The sequence below is a fragment of the Oxyura jamaicensis genome, chromosome 15 (genome assembly GCF_011077185.1).
Source record: "Oxyura jamaicensis isolate SHBP4307 breed ruddy duck chromosome 15, BPBGC_Ojam_1.0, whole genome shotgun sequence".
Taxonomy (NCBI): Eukaryota; Metazoa; Chordata; class Aves; order Anseriformes; family Anatidae; genus Oxyura; species Oxyura jamaicensis.
Genome location: NC_048907.1, coordinates 4,659,383 through 4,681,808, shown reverse-complemented (window position 1 = coordinate 4,681,808; position 22,426 = coordinate 4,659,383). Strand labels below are relative to the sequence as shown.

The 22,426-nt window shown below is 45.4% G+C and overlaps 1 protein-coding gene and 1 long non-coding RNA gene across 2 annotated transcripts in view; both read right to left on the bottom strand.

Moving 5' to 3' along the window:
- Nucleotides 1-1,164: 1,164 nt before the first annotated feature.
- Nucleotides 1,165-22,426, bottom strand: part of RTN4R (reticulon 4 receptor) — a 73,861-nt gene continuing 52,599 nt past the window's right edge. Inside the window, exon 2 of the mRNA XM_035340700.1 lies at nucleotides 1,165-3,217. Coding sequence (XP_035196591.1) covers nucleotides 1,788-3,217 — 1,430 coding nt within the window. The 3' untranslated portion in view covers nucleotides 1,165-1,787. The remainder of the gene's footprint in view (nucleotides 3,218-22,426) is intronic.
- Nucleotides 15,003-21,475, bottom strand: LOC118174921. The gene is made up of 3 exons (XR_004754807.1): nucleotides 21,465-21,475; nucleotides 20,423-20,433; nucleotides 15,003-15,495 (listed from the first exon to the last, which is right to left on the bottom strand). It is a non-coding gene; the product is annotated as an uncharacterized LOC118174921 (long non-coding RNA).

Below are 22,426 nucleotides of genomic sequence, written 5' to 3'. Positions count from 1 at the left end.
TGACTACTCATGACTAGAGCAGGGCTTGGACTAAGCGCTGGCCGTCCTGTTGTCCTTCTCCCCTGGCTTGTGATGGTCCCTCCCTCTTCCCTGTGCAGTTGTTCTAGGAAGCTGGGCACTGGTCCCCATGCTGCGAACCTCAGTGGTGCCCAGGCAGCTTGGAGACCCTCATCCTCACACACAGTCCTCTAGCATGTGTTTCTAGGACCTTGACACAGCTCTTGCTCTTATCTGGTCAACTTGTGAGCATGAAGTCTTCCTGTTTAGCATAGCATGTGCATGACAGATTGGTCTTGCATGTACAGACAACAATACCACAACACTCTTCCTGGAGAGAGGAGCACACAAGAAAATCTACAGTTTAATAAGGAAAGCAAATTCCTGGCAAACCCTCTGCACAACTCTGCCATAACCTAGTGTACCTACAGAGTGCACAGTGGGCTGTCTCCTGTGCAAGGAGTACACAGCTAGACCTAAACAGGTACTTCATGGCCCAGGATGTGGTATGGGGACACCCAGACATCAGCTGATTTAATTTCATAACATCCTGAGGTCAAGACGGGGGTCATATAGAAGATGAAGTCACTTGCACAGCGATCACATGAAGCACCACTGTGGGCACGGCCACGAATGGATGCCAGCTCTGTGGCACAGCCAGCGTGGCCTGAGCTGCCAGGCCAGGAGCTGCATGTCTGGAGTCACACCTCTTTTCATAAATCCACGCCCGAGCGCTGCTGTGCGCTGCAACCACCTTCTCATTCATTACTCACAGAGCTTAGTCTAGTCATCTGTGCAGGCAGAAGAAAAATGTCCCCGTCTGACTTTTCTGGGACAGTTTACCTCTGCCTGCAACCTGGAGTCCTCAGCTTCGAGGGGCTGGGCTAACCTTTCCTGCAATTCTGAGCATCTTGAAATATGAATGGTGTTGGGGGAGCATGTGGGACAGTTCAAAGGGAAGCAGGAGCATCAGCAGAGCATGTTTTGTGCAAAGAAACCCTTTGTTGGCACCAATTAAAGCTTGCATAACTGTGCTGGGTATATCTTATTTATTACTGTCATGTTAAATGCTCAGCCTGCCTTCAGATCGGGGATTACTCAACACCCTTTCAATTTTTCAGCTTTTTAGTGAGTTAGCATACTTCATCCCTTGCAGAAGACAACCACTTAGGAAAAAGAAATCTTTATTTTATATTTTTTGTATACTTGTACACAAGTAAAATAAAATGCATATCTATATATACTGCAATCTTGTGAAGGAAAAGGTAGCATTCTTTAACAAATGCTGCCCGTAAACATGGTGTGATGGAATGAATACGGAAAAACTGCAATATTCATAAACATAGGATTAAAACAGCATCAAATTCATTACCTCTGCAAATGGGAACCTGCAATATTGTTCAGTGTGATGTCAAGTTACAAACAAATTTTAGACATTCTTTTCAGAGCGTTTCTTACACATTTTTTTTTTTTCCTGTAAATAAACCATATTTCTTTATCATCTGCTGTAGCAAAAGCTGCTTTGTGGGCAAGTGCAGTTCCGAAGATCAAAGGTATAATTCACAGGTTTCAGGACAAATAAATTATGTACATCTCAGTGTCTGTCTTTTGTTTTTGTTTTGTTTTGATTTTTTGTTTGTTTGTTTGTTTTTTTTATAAAGGCATCCAGTTAACTTTTGTGTAACAAAGCTTTCTCAGGGTGGATGGTAGTTTGCTTTTGTTTGTAACATTTATGGAGGTCAGCAAAAGTCTTGTATTAAAGTGTCATCAACCCAGGAAAAGAGTTAATTTTAGCAGAATAACAGTAAGCTCCACACCAAGGGAGGGATCAAAAGGCTTAGGCTGAACTGTAACGTGGAGCTGTTTCCTTGCTGGGTGAGGCGGCACTGGGCCTTTGATTTGTTCTTTTTAGAGCAGCCCTGCCTCTTTTTGGTTGGGACTGTAGAAGGTTCAATAGGCTCTAGAAACTCCGGTTTCAACTTGGTCATTGGAGGGTCTACAATGCTGGGGAAGGTCCCAAAAGGGGAATCATTTATGTGCTTGTTGCTGCTATTTTTGGAACGGTCTGTCTCAATGTACTTGGTTTTGGACATATTCTCTTTATCCTTGAGAGGGTTGTTGGAGGATGGCCGGCTGCTGTGGGAAGAAGGACCTGCCTTGCCTTTAGCTTCATATATAAAAGATTTATCCATTTCTGGCTGGCAGCACTTCACAGAGCCATCATGGGAGCCGAGAGGGGGGTTCCCAGTGGGCAGTTTACCAGACCTGGTCTTAGTGCTAAAAACACTTGTTCGAATCTGGTTGAAAGAGTCGACGCATCCTTCCAAATCAGAGCTCTGCAGCCTTTTGAGGTCTCTCCCTGCCAGACGGGGGGGAAGGTGGCATTCTAGCTCCGAAGATGATCCTTTAAACTGCCTAAACCAATTCCAGAGGGATCGAGCCTGGCAGTCGCAGATCCACTGGTTGCCATTTAAGCGCAGGTACTGGAGGGACACCAGAGGAGCCATGGTTTCCCCTGTGAGCACGGTCAGGTTGTTGTTAAATAGATATAAGGTCATCACTTTCCCAAGGTCATGAAAAGACCGGCGGTGAACCAGGCTGACTCTGTTCTGGTGCAGAAGCAGACGGTCAAGGTTGATTAGCCCACGAAAGACGTTCTCTGACAAGCTCTTGATTTTGTTACCATGCAAAAACAGGTAGGTGAGGTTTGCGAGATCTATGAAAGTGTCATCCAGCAGGCTCTGCAGATTATTATCCTGAAGGTAGAGATATTGCAAGGAAAACAATCCCCGAAAAAGCCCTGTGGAGAGCTCCATGAGCCCACATCGATCCAGATGTAAAGTGTGGAGGTGAACAAGACCACGGAATGTGACAGGATTGATAGACTTCAGGTTTGTGTTGTCACTGAGATCTAACTCCTCCAGTTTGTTGAGTCCATAGAAGGCTCCAGGCTCAATGAGGCTGATGTTGTTAGAGTGGATCCAAAGAATCGTCATGTTGCGACAGGAGGTGAAGCTGGTGGACCTCACAAGGGTTATCTTGTTGTTGTGCAAGAAGATGCGCTGGCTCTGGATGGGTATCTCTGTGGGGATTGCTGTCAGTCCTTGCTGCTGACAACTTATTGTAATCTTCGGTTCGCTGTAGCATACACACGCCCCAGGGCAAGACTCCACTTCTGACTGGATGTTCAAGCAAAGCACCAAAATCAGCAGTTTGCTTCCTAAAGGACAACAAAAATAGTATGCAGATTAGCCAGGGTCATGGGAGAGCACTTTTCTCTGCAACTAATAGATGAGCCTGAAAATCACCCTTCTAAGTGCATTCACATTAACCACAAACAACATATGCCAGGGGAGCCAAACAGTTAAAATGAAGAATTAAAAATATTCTACCACTTACCACAATAGTTAAACTCATAGCGAGAAATGCCGAGCACTTCCTTGGCCTTTTGCACTTGGGAGACCTCTGACTTTGGTCACAAAAGTAAGTGATAGTCATGTATTTGCATCATAGGTCTTGAATGCACATCTAAAATAAGCCTGGTTCTAAGGAGCTTACCTCTGGGAAAAGGGCTGTCTCCTCAGGGGCCATTTGTCTCTGTCACAGGCACCTTTAGCACAGTTTGGGCTGTGAGAAAGCACCTGCAGTGGCAGAGCTGTGCTAGGCAACTCTGCGTCCCATCCAGTGCGACCAGCTCCTTGCCTGCCTGCACTCAAAATGTAAGATAAGGCTTCTGTGACTTTCCATGAACAATTTCTGATTGATCCAGTCTTTCTGCAAGAAATAACTGCAAGGGATTCTCAGAATAACTTATAGGTCAGACCTGCCTGCAAAGGCCTTGGAGCCAAGAGCATCCTTCAATAGTCAGACCTTTATACCACTTCTTTGGGCTTCCCTTCCCCTTTTCTCTTCTGCCCTCTGAATCTGTGCCACTGAGGAAGAGGAGGAAAGAGAGTTTTCCAGAGGGCAGTGCTGTTCTTGGAGGAAATCATGTACAAGCCTTGATTCAGAGATTCCTCAAAGCTTACAAGGCAGAAGCAGGTTTTGTGCATCCCAAGAGTGCAGGCAACCCAGTGGGGTTAAAGAGCCCCCGAGAGGAATATTTTTTTCACGGTGATAACCACCTGCTTTCCCAGGAGCTGGACTGCAAGGGACCATGGGGCCTCGAATCACAGTGAAGTATTTGGATTCATCACATCTGAGGCATGTTTGGGAGGGGCAGAGGTAAGGCAGGGGTGTGCAGCCAACACCAGCTTCTGAAAGGGGACCTGGGAAAGAGTTGGTGTGAATGAGGCCAGTTTCAAAAATGTTTTACCAGCAATTAGTGGCAAGTAATTAAATCACTTCCTCTAAACCACATACTGAAGCTAAAACAAATGGGCAGCAGCCGTAGCAGCGGGATGTTCCATTTGTGTAAAACCATGTGTGACCAGGGACGTGTGTGTCTCCTTCCCAGCTCATTATAGCACCTCTGGCAAAGGGATGCACTCCTCCCAGTCACTGGGGAGCCCCAGCCCAAGCACAAACAGCAGCTGTGGGAGGTTTTCTCTTCCTTGAAAGACCGAAAATGTTGCTCAGGCATTTTGATGCCTCATTACACTTTAAGGTAGAATAGCATAGTTCAGAAATCCAGGAAAAAACGAGAAGCCAAGATAGTAAAGTCACTTTTCTTTCATAAAAAGCTGGGATCTAGTTCTGAGATTCCTTCTAGTAAAAATAATTCATCAAGCGCAGCTAATAAATCTGTGGAGATCCAACAGTCCAATATAGACAGGAGACTCCTATACATCATCGTTCACATGGGAGAAAAAATAACAGCTCAGCATGCTGAGATAATTTGAGCCTGATATTATTAGCTGCTGAGCGTCCCTGGAAGGCAGTGTGTTGAGAGCAGTATTATGACACATTCTGGCTGTCATGTTTTGACATATCACGTCCCATTGTATGGAGTAAAGTAACACGAGACAACTGAAATCCCCTGCTGGAGACATGTCACACCAAGAGGAGCTTCCTGGGAAATTAAAACAATGTCAGCATCCCTCTGACCAGCACAATTCCTCTCCAGCTGATAATGAAAAACTGCAGCCAGAGAATCACACCCTTAGGGAGCCTCTTCCATGATTTGGATGCTGGGGACCCAGGTGGTACTGCAGCTATGTGACATGCTCCAGCCGAACTGCTTTTGGGCTGTGGGCACCACTGCAGACTCCATGGCTCTTCCCAGCTGCTCCTGGTAATACTGCAGGAGCTGCAGCCTACTCGGGGAATATCCAACCACGACCCAGATGCATCCACACACCTTAAACACGTGACATGCTCTCAGCAGAATGGATGCAAAGCACCATTCCTGTGGGAGAGGAATCACAGTGACAGTACTCCTGGTCTAGCTCCAGATGAGGGAGGCAAGTGCATAATAAATATATGTATGCATGGGGAGAGAAAGAGAGAACATGAAGCAGCCAGCAGAGAACAAGGGATGCATGTGAATACCACCTTGCCCTGTGCTAGCCCTTCTAGACAACCACGCTCCCCTCTTCCTCCAGCCTCTGCATCCCTTGATGATTGTGCGCGGTGTGCCCCTATCTTACAGGCAGAGCTGCTGGGGCTAAGTAGCCAAGTCCTGTCTCAGCTTTTGGGTGTGTGCAGAGCTCAAGACATGCTACAGCTTCTCCCCAGCACAAAGGAACAGAAGGAAAGGAGCAAATCCTTCTCCTTTTTTTTTTTTTTTTTTTTTTCTCCCATTGCTGCTGCTGCCTCTGCAGCTGCCGGGAGCTGTGAGTCAGTGGCACTGATAGCTGGCTGCCAGTGGAGCAGCACAGGGAAATTAATTACAGTCAGGGCTAGCCTGTGTGCTTTAATTAGGGACCTGGTGTTCATGAGCTGCTCAGATGAGCTCTTTCCACCAGAGACAGTTGCTGTCAATCACCCCCTAAAGCTTTTTTCCAGTTTCTCTCCTGCTGTGAAGCTCCACAGTGTCCTGGCTGAGCCATGCTGAAGCTCAGTGCCCAGCAGGCACCGGAGTGTCCAGCCCATGCAGGGCTTGAAGCAAGCACAGGTGTGGGTGCAGATCACAGGCAGCCTTGGGAAGTGAAGGTGATGCTGCAGCCCCCTTATTCCCAGTCCTGTAGCAGAGACTGGAGAGACTGTGCCTTGGCCTGCCCCTGCTACTCCGAGGAGCTTCTCCATCACTGGCGTTCAAGGTCCAAACGGGTAACTTCCTCATGCTCAGCGTGCCCCATCTGCAGAACCCACCAAGTGCTGTGAGGCACGCGGACTTTGCAGCAGGATAGTTTCACCTGTCCAACTCCAAGCAAATATTACCTGGGTCTGACTGCCCAGTTGCTAAGTGAGTGGCCACTTTAGGACTGGGATGAGCACAAGGCAGGGTCCTGGGACAGGAAGATTGCTAAGACTTGACGTCAGGACATGTTAATTAAGTCACACAAATTTAGGATGGCTTGGAGCACAGCAGAGCTTTTTAATGTCTGCCTGGACTACACCTCTGTATTTTCAGGTAATGTCTTGCTTTAGATCAAGTCCTGCAAGACTGGATTACGCCAACTAGCACTTCTGGGGCTGGAGCCTATCAGCCTGAAACATGCCCCTGTTTTGGGGTCCAACTCAGATCACAGACCCAAGCCCCTTCCTGCTGAGAAAGACTCCCCAGAGACCCTCGGGAAGGGACACATCCTGACAGTGCCCAGAGCCTGAACACTGTCCTGCGTACCACACTATACCTTGTTTCCCTTGGCAAAAAATGCAGGGGAAGGATGAGGCCCTTCAGAGGGTGGTCAAGCTAAGACCACACAGATGCAGCTTAAAACTTTCCAGGAGTAGTGTGAGTGCCATGGGCTCCTGCTCTTCCTGACACAGACCAAGGATTTGTGATGCTGAGGGGTTCCAGTGGGTGCTACTCTGAGTATGAAGGTCACCAGATAGGCAGAGCCCTGGCTGAGGACATAAGAAAAGAGGAATCCAGGAAGAACCCTGCTATGCCTCAGCCTGGCTGGCATGGGCAATCGCCATCATTCATTTTCCTGGAGTGTTGGGTTCAGCTCTGCTTGTCCCTGAGGAAACGGATCTTGGAGTAACATGCCTCTTAGATGAGAAGCCATTCCTACCCCTTCCAGATTATGATTAAAACTTAACTGGATAGTTCCAGTAAAAAGCAGAAGATGAAAGAAAATCCAGTACCTGGAACCTCCAGTCGCTCCAAGAGTTTGGCTTTGAGCTTAGCATTTGTTCCTCCAGAGCTTTCTTAAAAGCCAGAAACCTCCTTCAGTCAAACTGCTGTACTTCCCCTTTGCCATCTCAGAAGTGTTATGACTCATGGAACTGGGAAGCAATTAAAGTGGGTCCATTATCTGTCTTTCCGCTAGTCCCCTGTGCGATCGCATTGTCAAACATGGCAATTAGAAAGAAAAGGCTCCGGGGGCCTCTAATAGATGCTTTGCAAACTTTTTAAGAGGCCAAAGCAAAATGCAATTTTCTGCAGTTTGCAGAGTCGTGGCCTTTCTCTGCCGCTCTGCACTTGTCTCTATTGATTTGGAGATATTATAATGCGGCTTTCCTACAGTGGAGGGTCAATAATCATTTGAATTCTCTCCTGGTTGGGCATAAAGGGAGTGCTTTACAATACAAAGCCTTTTGCTGATGCACACAGCATTTTGCCTTTGTTTATAGTACAGAAACACCTTGGCTGCTTAATTCCCTGTTCCGAACTGGTATTGTTTGAAAATCAGCACATGGCTTTGAAAGACTGTCTCTAAAGCAGCTTCAGTGTCTTCCACTTTGCCCTGTAGCCAAAGGTGGGTCTGCATGTGCGTGACTGTGTGTGAGTGCATGTGTGCCAAAAGGAAGAGGGCAGCACTTTTACTCATTTCAAATTGAAGTTAAGAAGTGAAAGAGGTAGGAGAATTGATCTGGATGGGTCTCACCCCCGCCTGGATCTTCCCTCCCATTTGCTGCCTCCTCACTCTGCTGCAGAGAGGATCACAAACTTTGTGATGGTGCAGCTGGAGTGGCTGTGGGGTGAGGAGGAGGGGAGAGAAGGGCTGTGCCACCACTCCCACCTGGGAGCAGGAAGCAGCGTTACAGCTCTGGGGAACCAAGGACTTGAAGCAGGTACTGACAGAGCAGGTCTCTGCTGGCAAGCACCCGCAGGCAGCCACCTGGCAGCTAGCTGAAGCAGGACATCGTGGGGTTGCTGCAGGTCCTGTGGCATATCTGCAGCTTTGTGGGGATATCGGGGTGTCAGGCACCCCTGTGGACGTGAACAGTTCGTGGGTCACCGACGCTCCGTGTCTAATCCAGCATGCTCAATTGCTCTCCAGGCTCAGGTGACTGGGTCAGTTTGATCTCCCTGGGCTATTGCTGGAGCTCGGTGTCCCAGCTCACACCACTGCTGGCACAGGCTGCCCTGAAAAACTGCGGATGCCCCATCCCTGGAATTGTTCAAAGCCAGGTTAGATGGGGCTCTCAGCAACCTAATCTGCTGGAAGGTCTCCCTGCCCATGACAGGGCGTTAGAACTAGGTGGTCTTTATTTAAGGTTCCTTCCAACCCAAACCATTCTATGATTCTATGAAAACACATACATCTTGTTCCAGTACTGAATCACAGCTGTCTAAAAATAAGTGGCTAATTCCCTCTTAGGCACACCTGAGGGTATGATATGCCAACAGGAGTGCTGGAAGATCGGGCACAGCTCCTCTGGGAGACCTGTGCTCAGCAGCTGGAGCCAGCTGTGACATAAATGGCACCATGCAGCAATGTTTAGGCACCAGAATCTTCTATAGGTACAGTCTGTGATCCCACACTCTCTGGGACTGCGTCTTGATCCATGAACCTTTGGGACTGTGGTGCTCTTTATTCTCTTTGTCAGTGCAACCTCAGTTCTGCTCATTGGTATATCCAGTCTCTACCCTGAATAAGACAGAATTTCAGTGGAAAAATGCAATATACGGTCAGAAATGAAAGGTCATTTCCGTAATGCATCCAGGCAATAGATGTGCCATTTCCTAACTTCTAGGTGTTCATCTTTTCCACCTAAATCATACTCCCTTAATGTGATTTTCAGACTTAATATTGCAGGGACATTTTTAAGGGAAAATGGTAAAAGCGAGTTGTATCATGTGCAATTCTTAGACTTCCTCCTCACCAATCTCCAGAGGGGTTTGAATACTGATTCTTCAGCACTGCTTAGGGCTGAACTACGAGACTTGTTACGTGAGCTGTGTGCAGCACAAATTCCAACCAGGGCAGCTCCATCCATTCGCAGGCAGGTGCCAAAGCAGCTCCTGGCTGCTGGTGCTGCCAGGGGCTCCCCAGTGCTCCCAGCATTTTGGCAGCAGCATTGGCGCAGGCTGACTTTTGGGCAGGGTTATTCTTTTGGTGGTTTGCCAGTGTTTCTCTCAGCAGCATCAGGGAAGGAAGGAAAAGGTGATACTTAACAGTTTATATTTCAGCCAATCTGAATATGAATTTCATGAGGAGGAAAAAAAAACAAAAACCTTCTCCTATAGCCAGAGGGTTTTCCTCCTGCTGAATTTCAAAGACTTGCTGCAAGCCATGGAGGTGTGAAAGATTCACAAAGAAAAGGTCATGAGAATCCTTTATAGGGGAAAATATCAAGGGATTTAAATACAGGAATCATTAGGTCTCCATATAACAATAACACTTGTACCAATTATTATAGCCTAGTAATTCCCTGTGAGGCCAGGAAATGAGGAGAAAAGCCCTGTTCATTATAATACAGTAACATAAGAAAAGCTGCACTGACTCAGACAAAGAGGCATTTGGGTTGGTCTGAGAGTGATCAGGAGTAGATGGAGATGGAAAGGCAACACAAGATGGTGTGAGCATTGCCTTGGCATCTTTTCATTGGAAAACAGCGGTCCAGGACCCGCTTGAGCCAGTTTCATTTCTCTTTAGCAGACCTTGAAACCTTTCTACTCTTTCAGGCTTTCACTAAGTCATAGGTCATTGCATCAATGCTGCTCCAGACATTTTTGCTTCACTTCTCTATATCTTTTCTAGGTTTTCTTCACTGTTGGGGTAGGAGGACAGGATTCAGGATGCAACTGCAGCATGGACTTGTACAGAAGTTTAGATGTCCTTTTCCATCCCTCACAGTTCCTGCACTCTGTTGGCTATTTAACCATCATTCAGCATCAGGCTGAAGTTTTCAGAGAGCCCTCCACAAAGTCCCCAAGATCACTTAGCTGAGTGGCAATAGCTCATTTAGAACCCATATTTGTGTTTGTTTAGGTAAGGATCTGGGCTGTTTGCCAGTGTACATTACTTTGTATTTATAAATGCTGAATTGCATCTGCCATCTAGTCTGTGGTTATGTATTTTACCATGTAACTCCTTGCTGCAACAAATCGTGTACCCAAAATATCCACTTTCCTTCGAGCAGAAATATTATCATTGTTCACAGTTGTGCCCAAATCTTAAAACGCAAATTGGTTGGCAGTGACATCTTCCATCATCTTCCATGATCCAGAAGCCAATCTGCAGCACTGGTCCACAAAAATAAGGAGCCAGTAACCCCTACCTATCAACACAGGCTAAAAATGCTTCTCAAAAATGGTTTACTTAAAAAGAATAAACTTTCCTCATACCTTTAATATGGGGTTTCTCTCTTAGGCATTAAAAGGCTGATCTAGTTACCACTTTTTTTCTATGGATAGGCATAGGAACATCCCATGGATATTCTAGGCCATGATTCAGTGAGGACTCCTTACACTTATGCTCTGCCACCTCACCTGGATCAGAAGGAAGGCTCACTGAACAATCGGAGACAGATGCTATTGTCCATGAAGATCTGTGGGCACAACCTGAACTCTCCAAATCCACATGATCATCTGTCATGAATGCATCTTGGATGCTGAGTGACTGCTGCAGTCCTGAACCACCACACAAAACCACAACGGTGCATTTATTGCAAAGCTTGCCCAGACTGAGCACAGCGAGTAGGAGAGGAAGTGGACTCCTTCCTCACAGCCTGGGAGAAATGTAATGTGTTTTCTCCACGTCACAGCCCCCAGGGGCACGTATTAGGGACATGTCCCTGCCTCCCTGCCACGTTGTCTTTTATACTTTTTGCAAAGTATCTTTTGACCAAATGCATACCCAGCCCAGTAAATCCTAGAAAATTCCAGGTTGGATGAGGACTTTAAAAGTGGTCAAGACCCTCATTTCAGTCCTATATGGATGGAATGCACTGAGCATACTTCATGACCAGGACCATCTATGACATCCACACCATGCAATCCTCACACTGTGAGGAATGAAGTGAGAAAACAAGCACCGTGAATCACAACAGGGCCTACAGAAGTTGGTGTTATCTGTGTGATATTTGTCCAAAATCAGGGACAAACAGGTGCCCAAAAGATGTATACTCCTGTTCTTGAGATGACTTAGATCTCTCAAAGTATATCAGAAATGCTTCAAAATATTGTTCCTAAAGAAGCAGAATTTCCTGCACATCCAAACCCAGCACTAGTGGAAGCACTGTGTGTGAGTGACTCAGAACAGGAGAGGTAAAGCTGCAGATGGCATTTACACCTGCTCCCCCCAGCCATCTGGGACTGCTCCCCACCTGGCAGCTGCAACTCCCACCCCCACATCTTCAGCACTGGAAGTGCCCCATTGCACTAGGCGGTATTTTTCTCAGTTTTCTCCTAAAATAACGGTTATGTCAACTTTTGCTACAGGCCTAGCATCTGCAGATAATGTGGAATGAAAGAAGGAAATTTTGGAAAGACTGGAAGGAAATATAGCTCCAGATAATCTGAAAATTGCACATAACCTCAGTTTTGTTGTCTGCAGGGACACAGACAACCTTTGCAGCTGAAGAAACTGCTCGGGAGAAAATGTGGGATGGAGAGAACACTTCAATTTCAACTTTCAACACAAACACTTTTTCGAACAACAGCTAGAAAAGAAAACATGAGAGCGGTAGTTGTGGGTGGCTGAGGATCATATTTCTATATCCGTTTCCTTTCTGAGCCTGGAAAACCAAACTTTTTCATCCCAACCCATGAGTCATCACCTCGAATGGTAGAGTGTCAGAGCCATGCAATCAAATACAAGGTCTCTACTATAAAGCTGTCTTAAAGAACACCCTGTGATGCAAACACAGGACGTTTCTGGTCACCTGGACCCTCCACTGGTGCACAGGGAAACCAGCCCAGGCTAGCCATGGACCGCCTCCTTTCCCTCGTCTCTCTTGGCATCCCTTCCTGCTGCTCTCCCCAGCTCCCTGGCACACATTCCCACACAGTAATATAGCTCATTCTTTCATTCGCAAATAAAAGCCAGGACTGATTTTTAATAAGTGTGCAAATTCAACTGCCGCTGTCTTTATCAGGAGTTGGCTTTGTTTCCTTTGCAGTTTCGGTATTAGACATGCTTGCCTGCCCTTATGCAGCTCTCTCATTCACTCTCGTCAGATAAGAAACACGACACCCACAACTCTATAAACATATTTCCCTGAGATGTGCAGACTCTGTGAAGCCAAGCTAAACAAGAGTACAATAGGATGCTAATGATACACCTTCCTGTTTGCATGGAAATCAGGAAGCAAACAATGGGGAAACGATCCCAGCCTGCAGCCCTCAGTCTCATGCGAGGCAGCAGTCCCTGCCACCAGCCCTTGGAGCTTGGCTGAGTTGCCCACTTCTCCTACAACAGATATCCACACTGAGTTCAAAGACCTCATATATAACATTAGGAATTTGCACTACATTTCCTTGCCAAAAGCCCTCAGTTCAGCCATTAGGTTTCATTACAGCTACAGTAGATGACAACATCCTCCAGTTTTTTAATCAAGGTGGATAAAAACTCCCTGTTCTGTCTTCAGCTTCCCCTCTTCATCCAGAGATCATGTTCATCCATTTTGCCACTACAGGGCATTAAATGTTCATAATCACCTCTTATCCAATATAGCCCTTAAATCAATTTTAGAGTCACTGCTCTGGAGCAGGCAGTCTCCCAGCCTGACGGAGTGCCCTACATTCTGCTCTCAGAGATGGATGACCAAGCATTTAGCTGTATTAAAATTCATGTTGTTTCACTGTTGCCAGTCTACCAAGCAATTGCAATTGCTCTGCATTAGAGACTTGCCTTCATCATTATTTATCATGGCAAAATTTGAGTCAGCTACAAACTTTATGGGCAACTAATTTATATATATTTTCTAGATCATTCATAAAAATAGTGAAATACACGGGGGGAAAGCAGGAGCCTGCAAGGATACTGTGCAAGCTGCTTGTTTGTCAATGATCCTCCTACAGCAATTGCATTTTGAGAGCTTTTAGCTGCCTGTTTCTTAATCCATTTAATAACTGTCCATTGATTCAATAGAGAGTGTATATTTGACCAAGTAAATCTAGTGCCTGACATAAGTCTAAATATATAATGAAAATACAGATACATGACCAGAAAATGTTTTTCTTGTCCACATCTAAAACACCAGGACATTAGTCCATGCAATAGCAATATCTCTAGAAACAATCCCAGGAAATGAGAAAAAGGAAGAAAGAAAAAAAAAAGCTCAGGTTTAAGAATATTTTCTGGGAAATCTGCTGGTTAAAACTGATGGCATTTCTATGTCTTTGATCTCTACCTATGTTAACATTTCCTTTTTCTCACACAGCACTGAGATCGACCTGCCCAGCCTCTCCGTATCTCCTGGGTTTTCCAACTTGCTGGCTTTTACCAGCAGTGTGGGACTGGTCTTTCCTGCCTTTGGGGCTTCCCTGGTTTTCTGACATTCATAAAAAATTAGAAATGGGGCCTTGTCAGCTAATTTTGACAGTGCTCTTACACTGTCCTTAGGAGGAGGCTTGCACATCAATCCATGGCTGGATTACTGTCACTCTCCACAAACCACTCCTAATGGATGATGGATGTCTCACCTCAGCTGGGCATCCCTCTCCAGAGGTGCTACTTCACAGCAAGTTGCTTAATCATTTAGCATAATTTCAGAGAAAATAGAAGGTTTCCTTAGTGCTGACGCTGTAAGAGTCATTTTTTCTCCAGGACCGGGTAATCCTGCCACTCTACCACTCCTCTGTCAAAGCAATAACCTTTGCCTTCCACAGCTGACAGGGAAGGCATTTCCTTCCCATGCCAGGCTAGGGAGGCAATGCTTTCCCACTGCCAGGCTTGTCTGAGAAAGGGAGGTTGTAGAAACACATTTTGCTTCAGGCCCTGAAGCATATTACTTAATTAAAAGAACCAAACCATGAAGCTTATTGAAGACAGCCTTCATCCTATAGCTGGGACCTGGAAATCTCCATGGGGACACAAACTTTACACCCTGCAGTTCAGTCACTCCATGCAGAGCAGTTTTAGTGCAGGAGGACTAATTTTCCCCTAATATTAAGTGGCTATTAATATTTCATGATACTAAGTGAACTTTTTTGCTATTTCATTTGCCATCTTTATTTGTTTAATTCATTTCCTCAGCACTAGGATGGAGACCAAGGACCAACTGCTATTTTAGGGGAAAAAGGAATCATGACATCAAAGGAATTAACTGGAGTGGAAACAAACAAAGAAACAAAAATCTAAGTTGGACAAATTAAGAATAGGCATAACAGACATTATATCAGAGTCAAAAAAAAAAATGCACCTGGAAAAATAAAACCTACAGGATACATCTGATGTTAAGAGCAATAACATCAAAATGGCACCTGACAAGAAGTATACACATTTACAAGCAAAATATCTCAAATCTTACAACCTGGAGGTGAAGAAAAAAAAAAAAAAAAAAAAAAAGAGTGAGAGAAAGAGGGAAAAAAAGAGTCAGAAAAGGCTCTGACACTGTTGCTTTCTTTGGGATTTCTCAAACCTGATGCAATTCAAGGCAGAAGAGTAAATCAGACAAGTGCCTGCTCTCTGGTGCACCAGCAACAGCCATGTTCCTGTCTTGGAAGCTGATGTACCTACATTTACCTCCCCAGATTCACAGATCAAGTAACAGCCTTGTCCTCATCTCTGCTGTTTATATGCAGCAAGTGTCTCCTGCCTGCATTCCTCTCCTAGTCATCATCCTTTCTTCTTCACACTGCCACAAATGTAAGTCTTCCTTCGCCCTGAGAAAAGCCTTGCACTTCTCTTTGCTCACTGTTTGTTCTTCTGTGAGGTTCATCTGTGAGGAAGGTCTGTGTCCTGCCCCAGAAAAGTCCGTGGTCCCTGTGTCAGCCGCTGAGTGCACTGCTAGGTTCTGCTGGTGGCAGAACTGTACATGGCTTCTATATTAATAAAAAATCTTCTGGATCCCTATTCTTCCCAGGATGGATGGTGCCTGGGGTCCTGCTAGCTTCCTTTAGTGAAGCCATCATGTCTTCTCCATCCTCAAGATAATACTTTCCAAATCCCTAAATCCACTCCATTATCAAAATACTCCAGCTCCTTTCCCAGCAGTCCAGAGGTCAACTTAAGTTTTTTTCCATTCCCAAATGTATGGCTTGACATTTGCTAATGTCTCTCCTCTAATCTTCTCTCCTCTTACATGTTTAAATCCTGCTGAAGGTGACACATGGCTCTTTACCCTCATGTTAGCTGCCGGTGCCCAGAGGCTATTATCAGGGAACAGGCTAATCCTAGATTTGGAAGGTCCTTCTGGGCTTTCCTGTGATGGGATTGGGAGTGGGGGAGCCTGATGATTTAGTTTGTTCAAAATCATGGCCTGAAGTGAAATCAAACAAGTTTAGTGTCCTCCTCTTCACCTTCCCTGGGACTCCGGCCTGTTTCCACAGCACAGCATCCCCTCCTCTCCAGCTGGACAGAGAGGAGCAATGTGTGCGAAACAGCAGGAGCGGATGGTCTCTGAAAGCAGGGTAGCTGGCGTAGTAACAAACCTCCCCAAGAGCTGTCAGCACCTAAAATGTAATGGCCACAGCAGTTCCTAAAACTCCTCACCAGCCTGCAAAGCTGATGGCACATACATTTTCTTACCTCCTACCAGTGTGAGAGCGCATGCATCTATCTGCAGGTGTTAATGGACTTCAGCAACCAGGGGATCTCCTGGCCAAATGAACATGGAGAGGCTTGGAAGGGGGCCCACTGGTGTACACCTATTTCACCCACAGAGCCAGTGTGGTGAGGGAGCTGGTTGTCATAGCTCCACGATGACTGACCTGAGGCAGAGACCTGTACCTTCGTCCTCAGCTGGGCACAGCAGGCAGAAGGACAACACGTTACAGGATCAACTGACTCTCTCCTCATATGTCACATGAAATAGGTATTAATACTAGATTGAAGGAATGACTACTAGTGCCTGAATGATCCTAACGGAAGCTTAATGTTAACTGGTTGATGTATCAAGAGGAGGATGTGTGCTGTGCTAGGCAGTCAGGGCCACCATTAGACCCAGACTCACCAGGCACTTTCATGAATGATCTAGATAGGGGAGGGAGGAAAGAGAGGGTTAATTAAATTTTCCCCTGCTAAGCTGCAGAGACTTTCAGCTTTAGTGGGGATAGAAAAATGACAGGACATTTGCGGAAGAAGTGGAATATTGATATAGGCTAGAAAAATTCAGCTACTTCTGGGGAAATGATCAGCCTTCCAACTAATCAGAGTGAAGGGGGAAAGGCTGTAGATAAAAAAAGAGCCATCTCTGAAGAACTGACAGCGAGTTGCAAGATGATGGCTGATAATGACTGAAGGGAAGGTGGTTTACTTGGGACTGAATTTGTGCTTTGTGCTTGCATTGCCTAATTCTAGTTCTTGCCTGGGGCTTCTAGAGACTATCAGAAAGAATATGTTTGTTATTATTGATCGCAGTTACAACAGGTCTTAGGGTCTGATGTTTTTGCTTAACCAAAACACCAAGAAAGTTACGGAAGTGACAAAAGAAGGAGAATCCATATCCACAGGTGAACTTGGAGGACCAGTTATGTCCATAGGCTGAAATGTCTTAATTGTGTGTCCATAGGGCTGCAGAATCATGGAAAAATACAGGAAGAAGCAGTGTAGCATGGTAATTTAACTGAGCAGAAGGAAGAAGGACTGTCCCACCAGTCACTACAGCAAGGATAATCAACAATGAGACATGGGAAGACCACAGAGACAAACATATTGTTCCTCCTCTCTAGTTCAAATTTGAACCTCAAGAATGAGCTGTGCAATGGCAGGCTACCCAGTGCTGTCAGTCTGGTACCCACATCAAGACAGAGCTGAAATGAGGCAGTAAACCAAAACCCTACGTCAACCCTAGGAAGGTTGTTTGCAAAGAGCTGGACAAAATAAAACCAGAAACTTTTGGACAGAATACTCCCAGCTCAATTTCTGCCCCAAATTGGAACAGAGCATCTGGATTTAAAGCCATCCTTCGGACCAGCACAGCACCAGAGGTGAATTTTCTTGTGCCTTCATTTTGTCATCCTTATTCAAGGGAAGGGAAGGATGTGGTGTTCCACAAAAAGAGATTTTCCAGAGATCAAAGAAATGTTTGGAAAAAAGGGACATCAAAACATTACCTTTTAGAGGTAAAAATAATCTCATGCCATGACAGATTGTAATAAAGGTCCCCCCCAGCTCTGCTCCACACGAGTTAGAACTTCATTGAAATTTGCCAGTGCAAACCAGCTGCAGTCCAAGAAGTCTGTGAAATAACAACAATGAAAGTCAGGTCCCATGACGCACAGAAAATTTCTCTCCAGAGGAGAAGCAAATGTGAGACAAAACTCTGAGAAAGAGAGAGACTAAGTGCACTAAAAATCATTTCTAAAGGGAGCACCTTCAAAAAACAGGGAGAAGATAATTCAAGGCAAATGTGGAAGCCCGACTATTTAAAACAGCAACTGAAAACAGAGAAGACAACATTGCAATCTCCAGGAAAAGAAAAGAAAAAAAAAAAAAAAAAAAAAAAAAAAAAGGGGGGGGGAAAAAAGAAGCCAATGTTTGATAGCAGAATTATTGCACAAAAACAAAGCAATTTTTCTAATGCTGGCAAAATAATTTCTGCAATATCAGGAGGAACAGACTTACAGCTTTCAGAACCACAGGATTCCCCCATGCCTAGAAGGAAGTTCAGCCATTCCCAGTAGTCACAAGGGAAGTCCATGGCTGAAAGACACTGTGGGGGAGGATTCTAAATGAGAAAGAAATCAAAAAACACTTGCAACTAAGCCTTCTGCTAAGATGTTTGTAAGCTTTGGTGCATCTGAGATTTTCACAGCCTTGCAAGTTGTCCATAGAAATTAATAAATTAATATACGGCACTGATTTAAGAATTAAACACATATATAAATAAATAGATGTCAGCTACCATGAGACATGAGACCACTCATTTCAATTTATATTTTACAGCCATTGATCAGATCACATCTAGAAGCAAACAATCTAGCAAAGGAAACGAATGAAATACAATAGGTGTAAAATCAGCATTTTAACATCTGAGTTACTATAAATTACCTAATCCAAGAGAAGGAACTCCCAGAGGATAAAACAAAGGGCTTTGATGGTTACAGAAGGTTCAGAAAATGTGTGATACTTCAAAGCACATGCTGAATTGGCTTTGATGGAATGGAAGATCCCATGCCATCTTCCGCACCTGTGACACATCCTCTAAAGGAGTACAGCATCACCTTTGGCTCTGCTGCATCTGCTTCACCCACCCTTCTCTTGATCGGTCAAGCTGGGCCCTGGTGTAAAACTACCATCCACCACCCTTTCTCTGGGGACTGTCTGAAATAATATGCAAAGTAAAGCAAAGGTATCAAAGATTTGTCTAAGATCAGTATGAACATTTCAAATCATATTTGCGTGAAATTTGAAATAATGAATGCACCATCATGGCACTGAGAAGGACAGACCTTTAAGAGAAATGGTCTGAGTTGAATACCTGATGAAGTCACTGACCCGTTATCCCCAAAAGAAAGTACAAATACTCTGACATTTTAGAACATGGCCTCTCCAGTGACTCTGACATTAGAAATAGAAAAAACTTTAGACTTCAAGAAGAGTTTACACCAGCTCCAGAAATCCAGGCTGATCAGAAACAACAAGTCAACTGGTGAGATCCCAGCAAAATGGTGGTCTCACACATCTGCCACGAGAGAGGAGCCATTCCTCAGGACTGGTCCAAGACACATGTACCTTGGGCACAGCCATCAGATCCCATGTACAGGTTTAAAATCATCAACTTCTGGCAAAAGACACCACTGCTGTCCACTGATAATGATAATGATGATGTAGGAGCATCACAGTATGTCTCCTCATAGACCCGGTGCCCTACATAACTCCAACACGTCTAACTGCACCTCACTGTCAAATTCACAAGCTTAAAGCTATACTTGTGTGTTGCTAAATGGTGTCCTCATGGTTTTGGGAAGACTCCAAAGAAACTGGGGCAGTTTCAGGCACCTGAGCCCTCAAGATAAGAACTACATTCAAGTGGACTCGAGAAGAACTCATGAGTATCCTGAATGGCTGGATCAGTGACATGAGTAGGACGGACTGAAAAATGAAACATGCTGAGCATGGGTCTGCCATGACATATATAGAAAAGCTTGCAAAGAGTGGGGCAGGAGATGAACCTGAGGGAAGGACAGAGAACAGGAAGGAGAAGATCTATGTCAGCCCTTTCTCTGAGGTTGCACTAGACTCAGAAACAGAAACTTCAGAGTGCCCACCCCTTCATATATAATCATTTGGATGTCACCACTGAAAGCCAGGAATCCAGGCAATATGGAACAAGGAACTTCCTGACTTAGTTTTATCTCCTAAATCTCTCTCTCACTCTGATGGCAACAGTGCAGGCAGGCTTCACCTTTGAAGCCACTCTGGCCTATTTGGAGCTCATTCCTTGCTGGCCTGATGTTCAGATATATCCCAACTCCACAGCTGCAGGTGGATGCCTGTGGGGGTAGCGGGAGTGATGAAGCTAGTTCATGTATGTGCTTCCAGTCAGAGTCATAGGGGAGAGGAGCATCATGCATGAGGCTGCCCTAATACCCAACACCAGCCTGGGTGCTGCAGCCCTACAGTTCACTGTTCCATGGCAATAATCCCTTTCACCCAAAACTGAGGAAAGTTATGAGATTTACTAGCCTTGGGACTCTTCATGCCCACCAAGACTGCAGCACTTAGACACCCCATGCCCTGGCCAGCAGGGATGGCTTGTCTACCCTATTTATCACGTCATATGGCTCTCAGCGTTGCAGGTGGGAGGACTTGCTAGAGTGACTGAGGCTGGAGAAGTATCTTCAAAGTCCGTCACCAAATATGGCTGACTTCATGTTGCAGAATAATTAATAAATGCTTTGTTGAAAAGATGTCAGAGAGAGAGGTAGTTGAGGGCTGCAGAGGAAACTCCTGACATCCTTTTCTCCCAAGACATTGTTTTCCAAGCAGTTGTCATAACACTGTGTGCTACCGCCACTACTGCAGCCTCTCTCCCATACTAAACTCCAGCCTTTGCTCCACTTTTATTCACCCTAAAACTGCCCCAGTCTTGCTCAGAAACTAAGCTGCTCTCTCACTTGCAGGAAAAATATTTTGGGGAGGAATGACATTTTATCACGACTCTCTTGACATTGCATACAAAATAAGGGAGAACTCTGACATGCTTTTAAGCTAGGGAAATTCAGATAAGGAAGTCAAAACATTACCTGTGGTTTCCTTGGCAGAATATGACCCATAACAATGACTTTCTAACGTAAGATTACAGAGCTGTCACTGCCATCTCACAACACGGAAATGAGCAGATCAGGATGATGATGAATGTGTTGCCTTTGTGTTACACTTAGGCTGCTCTGATCCTATCGCCCCCCTCACTTGTACAGCTCAGGGAAGGCAAATGGAGGGAGGCGAAGGGGAAGTGCTCCCCCCCAAGCCTCTGCCTGGACATCAAGACAGGGAGATCTCTGTGAACTCTTGCTGATTTTCAGGTTTTATCACTGATCTTAAGATCACAGAGTCACAGAAACACAGAATGGGTAGGGTTGGACGGGACCTCTGAAGATCATCTAGCCCGACCCCCACACAGAGCAGGGTCACCCAGAGCACCTTGGGCAGGATGGCATCCAGATGGGTTTTGAATGTCACCGAAAAAGGAGACTGCACATCCTCTCTGGGCTATCTGTCCCAGTGCTCTGTCACCCTTACAGTAAAGAAGTGCCCCCTCACATTGAGCTGGAACCTCCTGTGCTTCAGTTTGTGCCCATTGCCTCTTGTCCTGTTGCTGGGCAGAACTGAAAAGAGACTGGCTCCATCCTCTTAACACCCTCCCCTCAGATATTTATATACACTAATGAGGTCTCCCCTCAGTCTCCTCTTTTCCAGGCTAAACAGGCCCAGTTCCTTCAGCCTGTCATTGTACGACAGGTGCTCCAGTCCTTTAATCATCTTCATAGCCCTCCTCTGAACTCGCTCCAGTAGTTCTATGTCCCTGTTGTACTGGGGAGCCCAGAACTGGACACAATACTCCAATTTTTTTTACACCACAGCTTTTCTTTTCTTTTCTTTTCTTTTTTCTTTTCTTTTCTTTTCTTTTCTTTTCTTTTCTTTTCTTTTCTTTTCTTTTCTTTTCTTTTTCTTTTTCATTTTTTCTGGCAAGAAGATGAAAACCTTAAACTCATTTATCTATTTCCCATAACCTCATAACCTCATATAGAAGGGGGCAAATGAAAAGGTCCCAAAAAGTCTGTTTTCTGAGAATTTTGCTCCATCTCCAAGCTGAGATTTGTAGCTGTTGTTTGCAAGTGTAGTGGATGAGGAAAGGTTCAGTGCCAGGCTCCCAAACTGCAGCACCCCTGAAGCAAGCAGCACCCCTTTGTCCAGCAACAGGACACTATTTTCCAGTCTTTCCTAGCTGTAGCTGGCCTCACTGTGGCTCCAAACGGGGCAGGGTGTAAAGCCCTTCAGAAGGTCTCTGTAAATGAGCCAAAGCCAGAGTAGCTACAGTCTTCAGACTAAAAATCAGCTAATAAAAGCACATTTGATAAATGGAAGAGGAACACACAGGAATCATGTTGAAGAGGATGGTTTGAAAGGACAGAGGGAAAGAAGGAAAATGCTGACAACCCATTGAGGCAAACTCTGCTTAAGGAAGCACAGAAAGAGGCATTGCTTCATCTGACCTGCAGGTTTTGATTTAAAGGACTGTGCTTTCTGCAGTCCAGATGACCAATAAGTGCTCATTGCTTTTAAGAAAGCCCTTGTGCCTCACAATAATTCATTGCTGATTGCCTACATTTTCTTAAAAGAGCTCATTTAGAGTTGATTTAAGTACTCTTGGGGAGGCCAGGCAGGCAGGAGGGGGTGCTGTGATTTACAGACCTGGTGCCAGCTGCAGAAGCAGCAGAGGTTCTCCCATCTGCAGCATCAATGCTGGGAGCTGGCTGGGGGTTGCTATGGAGAGTGTGAGGGCCTGGGATCCCCAAAATGGTCCTGGAGACAATTGGTAG